Below are 9,893 nucleotides of genomic sequence, written 5' to 3' on the forward strand. Positions count from 1 at the left end.
AAATTTTTGCTATAGTGAGCAAGCAATACACATATTTAATGTTATGCAAATATTTAAATAAATACACATATTTAATGCTGAAATCTCAATAATCAGATTGAAAAAATGAAATAGGCAATTTTAAATTTTTTCTTTTATTTTGAGCAACTCTTAAGCTATCTACAGAAAGCTGTTTTTACCTACAGATTGACTTGCATAGCTCTGTACCTCATGAAGGCAGAAATGTCTATGACAGGAATGCTTGATCAATAAGTTTTGAAAAATTTTTTTTTTTTTTGAGGAATGAAATGAAATACTTTTTTTGTTATTTTATTAGAGTGAATGTCGATTTTAATAGTAAGTTGTCCTGTAGGGAAATAAGGTGGCATGATTGAGGAAATTATGTTCATTTTTCGTTTCCTGTCTTAATGCTTGAAAGTGTCATTTTAAATTATTCAACGAGCTTTTGACTGTGTACCTATGAAAAAGTTGATTGTCTTTTAATTACCTTTGGAAATGATATTCTGATTCCAATGCTTTAACAATATGAAATTTAGGCTTTAATGTTTTGTTAAAGTATCATTAGATTAATTATTAATCATATTTTGGTAATTTTTTTTCTAACCTTAAAGACTTATTTTTCATGTGTGTATGTCTTTTAAATAGGAATTTATGTTATTTTTTAATTGACCACTTTTCGGGTTAAAAGTACCCAGAAATTTAGAAATCCTGTCCGCAATCAAACATAAAAATGAAATTTGTAGCATGGAAGTACTTTGTTTGTTACAAATGTGTTTGATTTTTCTTGTAAAAGAGATTAGTCCCAGAATAGTGTGTAATAGCCTTTTTCTGTTTAAGGTAAAAAGTGGTTTACTCTCAGAATGTTTGTAATAACTTTTTCTGTTTAAGGTAAAAAGTGGTTTTGTCTCAGAATGTTTGTAATAACTTTTTTCTGTTTAAGGTAAAAAGTGGTTTTGTCTCAGAATATTTGTAATAGCTTTTTTCTGTTTAAGGTAAAAAGTGGTTTACTCTCAAAGACTTGGATGCTATGCTATTCCATACTCCATATTGTAAGTTAGTTCAAAAGAGTTTGGGACGTCTTGCATTTAATGATTTTAAAAGAAATCTAGACTCCGGAGCAGAGGAAGAGTACAAAGGACTGGAAGTGTATCGGTAATTGAATATTTTCTTTTCATATAGTACAACCATGTTTTCACGTTAATGTAATATATTTTACTGAAATAAAATAAAAGCTGAAAAGCATAATTTTTGCTGCTGTAATTTTTGATCATTTTATTCAGTATATATTAATAAATTAGCTAAGTACATGTTCTTTTTAATTTTCAAGTTTAAGTATAACGCAAGTGTACTGTGTAAAGTAACAGTATTCTTTTTCATAATGGAATATTTCTAAATATTTATAAAATTTATAGTTATTGAATAATGTTAATGTTTAAAAGCAACTTAATTATGTTTTTATTAATTTTTTTAAATTTAATTTTAGTAATTTGAAGTTGGAAGATACTTATTTTAATAAAGATGTAGAAAAGGCATTTGTGGATTTCAGTAAGGACATGTATGAGACCAAAACTAAACCAAGTTTATTAATTCCGAAGGAAGTTGGAAATATGTACACACCCTCACTTTATTCATGCTTAGTTTCTTTCATTGCCAGGTATTGCAATTTTCTTTTAAATTAAGTTTTTATAATGCAAAAATTAATACCTATCTTTTATTGCTGTTTGTATTAATTGTGAAACTATTTATATCTGATTACATTTTTACCTGTTAATCAATTTTATAAACCAATGAATCATATAGGATTTTCATTGTAATTTTTGTGAAATTATATGGAATGTTTCAGTATTCTTAAAACTATTTAAAATTAAAATGAGAAATTTGAATGTTTCAATGCATCACAATATAGAAATTTGTTTTATTTAACTCATTTTTTTTTCTTTAAGAACTATTAATGATTTAGGAAAAAGTCTCGCACACTGTCTTCTTGAAAAAAATTAATTTAAATCAGGATTAAAATATTTTTATATTTTCTGCTTTACATAAATCACAGTGATTTACAGCATTTAGAAAATTTCATTAACTGTTTATGTTTTATAAGTATTTTGTTAAAAGAAAAGTTTATAAATTTTTACTACGCAATTCTATATTTGGAATTTCTGTTATTATTTATAAAGCTCATGAAATTCTAGCTTATTTTTGAAAAAAATTCTAGTACAAGTTATGTAATTTCAAACTTTTTTCCTGATGCTTTTTCACACCGAAATCCCCGCCCCCACCTCACATTATTTTCGGAGAAACATTGCTTTGCAGGTGAAACAGTTCATTAAAATCCATCTTAAGACCTTTGTCACATTTCCAAGAAAGATCAGAAAACTTTTTCTGTTTTTAAGTTTAGTGTACTTAATTGCATTATTGAAAAAATGATTTTTAAACCCAATGAGTTAAAATAAAATATTTTAAATAATCATATACTTATGTATACAATAATTAAAAAAATGTTTCTTCTATTTTCTAGCATATACTGTGTTCCAAACATACTATGTTTGTATTAAATATGTTGGCGTGTTGATTGTATATTTGTAGTGTAAATTATTTTACTTTTGTAAAAATCATATGAAATTTTATAAAGTATTTAGCCTTTAAATTTTTTTCAAATCTGTATTAGTAGGTGGTTATTATGAGCATGGGAAACTAAATTATAACAAAAACTAACTTATCATCTTTGCTCTTAAAAGTGGCTGAATTTTTTAAATCATTCTACAAAAAACCACTGTCGAAAATGTTTGAAAGAAAATCTATTTTCTATAGGTATACTGTAAATAGGTATACTGTAAATAGGTATACTGTAATTGTGTATGCTTTTTGCTTAAAAATTTTTCAAAGCAAAATCTTTATCTTTTCTAAAACAAGTTAAAAATTATAAACTGTGTAAAGATAATTAAAAATTACTATGAAAATTATTTTTAAAATATACTGTTCACAAATAAACTAATGACTTATCATTCATTACTTATTTTTATATAGGATTTCATACAGCCACTTTTCATAATCTCATAAACAATATCTCATAAATGATGTTTCATAAATAATGAATGAACAATCGTAAATTTTTTAGCATTTTTTCTTCAAAAGCAAATTAAATTTCCTTTCATTTTATTATATTGTCTTTTTTTGTGTTTGGAATTTTTATTGGTGAGAAAATTTTTTACCAGTTTAAATAACCAGTTTTAAATATTTGTGCTATAATACTTGTACTAAATCAACTTATAGCTCTAATTTTTTGTGTATTAAGTTATAAGTAATTTAAGTTATAAATTGGGAATTAAGTTTTATGAATTTACCTAAAATAATTACTAAGCCGGGTTAAAACACTATTTGTGCAGTAGAGAACCGATTATCCGGAAAAATGGGGACCATCGCAATTCCGGATAACTGATTTTTCCGGTTTTCTGAATTGCTACAAAATGCCGTTTTTTTAATGTTTATAAAACGAAATTAAAAAATTATTTTGAAATAGTTTTAGAAATAATAAAAAATGATAAATAATAATACACTTAAGTTTAAATAAGGAAAGAAATTATGAAATAAAAATTATATACAGGCTTATATATGTTATTAATGTTATTATTAACATTAATAACATATATAAGCTATTTGTGCTTATGTGAGATTAGTCTACAAGCGGCTTTTGATCCATTCTCTAAATCAGTTCTTTCGTCAACTCGATACGCCATACGCTCTAAATAACAAAATGGGCTCAAAATCTTGCAAGAAAAAATATTTTTTTTAATGGGGGAAAATTAATTTCCTGTTCCGAATTTCATTCCGGCTATCTGGTTTTCCGGTTTTCTGGATAAGAGGTTCAGCACTGTACTATAATACTTGAACTAAATCAACTTATAGCTCACATTTTGTGAATTAAAAAATTTTTTTAAAAACATTTTTCTGATTTTTATGTTTTAGTAAAAAAATTGAAGACTTGGGTGGTATTAGAGTTGGTATGTTTTCTTATGGATCTGGGTTAGCTGCTACCCTATTTTCCTTACAATTTTCTGAAGACATCACAAAGGGATCACCTCTTCGTCACTTACACGATAGTCTTCAAAACATCAAAGCTCGCCTATCAAATAGGAAAAAGATAACTCCAGAGATGTTTACAGAAATCTTAAAACTTAGAGATTCCACTCACCACAAAGGTAAGTCGTATTGATATATGTACAGGGCGTGGAGAAAAAACAAACAACAACTGAACAAAGTCATTACATTGTAGAATAGAAGTTGACTGATTTCTTTTTAATTTGTTTGTCCATTTTCTTTGTGTCTATCTCTCTAATTATAAAATATTTTATAATAAATCTTATATTTATTTTAGCTTTTTTACTATGTCAAGCAAAAGATCTGCTATTTTTGAGTTTATTATAATTCGATTGTTATATATTATATATTATCAAATTATAATGTTTATTGCAATTTGATTGTTATATATTATATATTATCAAATTATAATGTTTATTACAATTTAATTGTTATGTATTATATATTATCAAATTATAATGTTTATTTCAATTTCATACTTATTTGAATAAATCTGTTATTTTAGAGTTAAGGCAATGAAAATTAAAGTGTGAAATCATACCTTTGCTCTGTACAAAATTTGAACTTTCTTAAGCAATCTCTTTGCTTCAGTGAGAATGGGTTTGATTAAAGGTCCAAAACTTGCAGAAAATTTTAAAAAGCGTTTGTACCTCTACATTGTCCACTTTGAAACAAATTTATTAAATTTATTTATTAGTAAAAGTCTACTCTTTTTATTATTTGTTATATTTTGTTGACTTTTTTTTAAAAATAAAATTATATAAAAAACTAATTTTTCAGTTAAATTTGTTGCACTCTGTATGTGTATGATATAGGGCAAAATTAACATTTGTTATGTGCCCAAGGCGACTAATTATAAAAAATTGCTATCAAAAAATTGTATGCCAATCACCACTTTCTTCATTTTTAAAAAACTGCATTATATTGCAATTTTTTTATATTTAAGCTTGGAATTATTATGAATATTTTAATATTTTAAAAACAACTTCATGCTTGTTTCTACATTTTTCTTCCCTTTAGAAATAAACCTTTTAATGTTTATCATATTTCAGAAAAGCAGTTGCAAAGTTTCCTACAGTTTATTACATCCTGATTTAATGAGATCCCAAGTTTAAAACAAAATTTTTAATACGTGATTAGTTTAATGTTAAAATACTTTTTAAAACTCTGTTGTTGCCAGCATAACTTAGATTTAACAAAATTGTTTATTGACTTCTGGAAAATTATCTTATTGAAGTTTTCAGAAAGAGAGTATTGTGACTGTTTGTATAAAGGGAGAATTTCATTCCAATTAAAGGCATTTAAAAAACTGTTGTATGATTTTGTTAAAAAATGGTATGCACATAAACCTAGTAGCCTGGTAATATGATTTTAAGTTCATCTATATCATTAACTCTCATTTAAATTTAGTAACGCGAACTAGTTAAAAATGATATTACTTAACATTAATGTTTAGACTGTAGCTAATTAAATTTGAAAAAATATGGTTTTTAAGAATTACAATTTTTAAAAATGAGGGAAAATTTAAAACTTTGTTTACAAATGAATTGAAAGTGCTTATTAGTTTAGAATAATTATCATGAGAATATTTTTGGTATAATTTATAGGAAATTTAAAAATACCTAAACTAAAAATGCTTTAATGCTGTACAGAATTGATATTTTTCGATTTTGTATAAAGTATTATTATTTTAATTTATTAAGACGAATTAATTTCTTTTTTAGAAAGAATATTTACCATTAATATTTGTTAAAATTTTAGTTATATACTCTATTCTATTAAAATACAGTTTTCATTTTGAAATTTTGTAATTTGTGCAGAATTATGATAAAAGCATTATAATATTTCTAAAAAAAATTGTTTTTATGTGAAAACTTATTTTTTTAAGAGTTGTTGTAGTTAAATATTATGTCCAATTTATCCTGGCTAAACTGGTTTGTTTTAAAATGTTAAGGTACACAAATAAGAATCACACTTAGATTTGTTACTTTTTAAATGAAGATCACACACAGTCATATTAATAATATAATTTTTTAAGCAAATGTTTCCTTCTTAAATGTAGCTCCATATACACCAGTTGGGAAAATAGCTGATCTTTTCCCAAGAACATGGTATTTGGAATATGTGGATGATAAACACCGAAGAGGTTATTTGCAGATGAAGGAAATACCTTCTTGTCTAAAAGTTAATGGCTGTATAACAAAAGAGGTAAATTCCCTTTCATTAAGTTTTTTATTTTCACCTATTTTTATATGTGTATGAATGTATAAAATAACTTTATTGCTAGATGAGAAGTTAGCAGTATCTCACATTGATGTGAAATAATTAAAAAATTTGTTTACAGGCATTGTGTTAAGCATTTTCATGTTTATGGTACAACATTAGCTCATTTTTGTTGAGTTTGTATGTGTTTATTCTTATGCATAAATTATTTGCCCAGTTGTTATTCTTATGTACTGGTGACAAATATTGTTTGCCCAGTATTGACTTTAAATAAGCAGTTATGTAATATGTTTTATACATATTAAATTTAAATTTTTCATTTCTGTAAAAGAATAATTATGTAAATTTTGAAATTTATTTCTGCATGCGGAGTCTAAAGTAATTTGCATGCTACTTGCATGATATGCAAAGTATTTGCATTTCATGCAACACACTTTTTCTGAAATAAATTTGCTTTATATATTTATTTTTCAATTTTCGAACAATAACATTTTCATACAGATTTATCATATAGATCTATTAGTTAATAGAGTTATAAACATGAAAACAGTTAGGTGTTGCTGTGTAAAAGTAGCAGTCCATAAAGAAACCAAATAGTAGAAACATTAGGTGTCTGTGTAATAATTACACATTAAAAATACAGAAACTTTTCCTTCCCCTCTGCTATTTTCTTCCTATGGTGCACATACTATCACTTTCCCAATAACTGAATAATAAATAAATAAAAAACTTATCAAAGATATATATGTACAAAATTCTGGATTTCAAAATTAATAATTATCAAAAAAAGCATTGTACTTTTCAAAAGAAGTTGAATTTTAGTTTATTATGGTTAACAAATGTCAAAATTCAAATATTTTATTATGAGTGGAATTTACTTAGCAAACATATTTACCTCAGTAATGGGGTATATGCAAAATGAGAATACATCGGAACTCTCTTCTAACAAGTGCAAATGGACTGCAATATTTGTTTATTATAACTGAGTGCTTAAAAAAAACCTGTTGGTAAAAAATCATTCAAGTCCATACATCCTTACTAAATTGTAATTAAATTACTTATTTTTTTTTAAAATTTATTTTTTAATTCTGTTTAATACCCTGGACAGTAACTGATTTATTTATGATAGCTATAATATTTTAGTTGGTTTTTAAACATTGTATTAAGAATAAAATTATGTAAGAATTAAAATCTTATAAGAAAAGTTGCATGGTAGCTATTTTTTAAATTTTTTTATTCATGTATTAAATTTGAATGATATAAATTAATATTTTGACAGTGATTTGTTGTCCAACTTCCGGAAGCTAATTAAAATATGTTGCTTTTGTGTATAAGTTTCCTGCAAAGTCTAAATTTTATTTTTGTATAAAAAATTTTACCGTTTATCATTATTTTTAAGTATAATATAGCAATAGAAATTAGGGTAAATTACTGCATTTGATAAAATCTTTTTAAATCTACATACATGCCACAGCTTTGTTACAAAACCTAGTTTTATTGATGGATTGTAAAATAAGGTTAAAATCAAATAAAATGAATATTTTTGAACTTAAGGTTATGAGGCTATAGAGCAATATTTTAATGACCTGTATGCATTTAACATCAGTTTGTGTGTATATAATTTTGGAACCTAGTAATCAAATTCAAGTACTAACATATATATACATATGTATATTTTAATATATATATATCAACGGTATCTCACCCATTGTGGTGGTCCTGAAAGAGTGGATACCACCTCTGGAGAACGAACTGGGTCTGCTCATTGGCAAGTCCGATTGTGCAGCTCATTGGAAATAAAAAAAAATAAAATATTTTAATATTATCATTGAATTATATGCTAATTAATTTAGAAACAATAAAACATCATTAAAATGTATCATTAAAATATTGTGAAACATCATTAAATGTTAATGGATCAGGAAGAACAAGGAAAAGCTATGAAATTCTTTAAGCGTTTAATCTTAGGCACAAAAAAAAAGTTGTATAATATTTTATTTATGTAATTTTTGAAAAAAGCTGACTATGCCCTACAAAAATCTGAGAAATGACCATCATTTGAATTTATATGCCTTTTAAATTGTGCAAAGGTGCAAAAGATGTCGAAAATCACATAATTGACATTTGTCCATATAATCACTGAATATAAGCATGAGTTTTATTTTTCACAAAATGTCTTCATTTACCAGGGAAATTTGTCTTTACCATTTTTCCCCATGCATCTCCCCTCTTTTTACTTTTAAGAATTCTTTTACGTATGAGGAAAAATGAGTGGCCAAGTGTTTTATCAATCAGTATAAAACTTCATGAAAGCTGCTTGAGGTTTTGATCTGGTACAAATGACCAGCTTAAATATTGATGACGACTGTATATTATAAAACATTCTAGGAATGAGTGATCTATCACTAAAATTCTAGTGTGCTGTATCTAGACAATATATTAAAGAATGTTCCAACCTGCACTTAATTAGGTTCTTGAAGTCTGAATTAGTTTCTAAGAGATTTGCATGTTAAATCTGTCGAGTCAAAAAGTACGCATGACAACTCAAACCTCTGGGGGTACTGATCCAGGAGTTTCCTTGTCTTCTGGATTGGTTCAAAATTACAAGGATACGGAGTGGAACAGTAGTTGTTGTAAACCCAAAACTGAGTCTTCTGTTCAATGACAAATATAAAATATAAAAAATAAAACTTACAAGAAACACGAAGACAAGTGCTCTCTATGCTGTCTAATTCAGTAAATTGATCCTGTTATGATTTTTTTTTGTTGCTGAAACTATGTCAGAGTTATAAGGAAAATTCGGCTTCTGGATTAACTCCTCTATAGTAAACTCTATAATAATCGATGTGATCTTAATATGAATAGAATTTAACTTAGTTAAATTTTTTACTATGATTGTAATTAAAATAAATAAAGAAATGAAAGGTGAATTTTTTAATTTCAAATGTAGTTTCCTTTTTCTGTGTTAGTTGTTTTCTAGGCTATCCACAACTTGTCTGCATAAGTTTAAAAACCTAACCAAATAAATAAATGGCAACGTAATGCCTTTATTTTTATCTTGAATAAACAACAAAATAATAATATATAACTACTATTAGTATATTGTGCATAGTATATATATGCATTGTTTGTCATAGTATTTTCTTATTTGTAAGTAGAGAGAGAAAATGCTGTTTTTTTAAACCACTAACTATTTAATACATGTTTATGAGTTATTGTAACTATTTTTTATTTTAAAGACAGTTTTATATGATATTTTCATTAGAAGAGTAATTTATTATTTTTTTAAATACAAAAATTAGTAAGATTTAAAAAAGAAAATGTATTGTACAACTTTGTTATAGCGACAGCGCCAAGCTTCTAATGTCACAGCTGCACGAAAATTTGAAGAAAAATATTTTAGGATGAAATAAAATATGTTTTTACCTCATAGAACTAAAAGTATCAGCACAGTAGAAAAAAACCAAATTCATTAACAAAAAATAACAAACTACCTATCACCTTGTGAAAGCACTACAGAAAATAGCAACCTAACTATCAAAAAGCAATTATATTAAAAAGAAGTTTGAGTGGAT

At 25.6% G+C, this 9,893-nt stretch overlaps 1 protein-coding gene across 1 annotated transcript in view; it reads left to right on the forward strand.

Moving 5' to 3' along the window:
- LOC107441785 (hydroxymethylglutaryl-CoA synthase) overlaps window positions 1–9,893 on the forward strand; it is a 32,143-nt gene that overhangs the window by 18,638 nt on the left and 3,612 nt on the right. The window contains exons 5-8 of the mRNA XM_043039330.2: window positions 993–1,152; window positions 1,484–1,654; window positions 3,964–4,196; window positions 6,158–6,303. Of these exons, the coding sequence (XP_042895264.1) occupies window positions 993–1,152; window positions 1,484–1,654; window positions 3,964–4,196; window positions 6,158–6,303 (710 nt within the window). The remainder of the gene's footprint in view (window positions 1–992; window positions 1,153–1,483; window positions 1,655–3,963; window positions 4,197–6,157; window positions 6,304–9,893) is intronic.

The sequence above is a fragment of the Parasteatoda tepidariorum genome, chromosome 7, assembly GCF_043381705.1.
Source record: "Parasteatoda tepidariorum isolate YZ-2023 chromosome 7, CAS_Ptep_4.0, whole genome shotgun sequence".
NCBI lineage: Eukaryota > Metazoa > Arthropoda > Arachnida > Araneae > Theridiidae > Parasteatoda > Parasteatoda tepidariorum.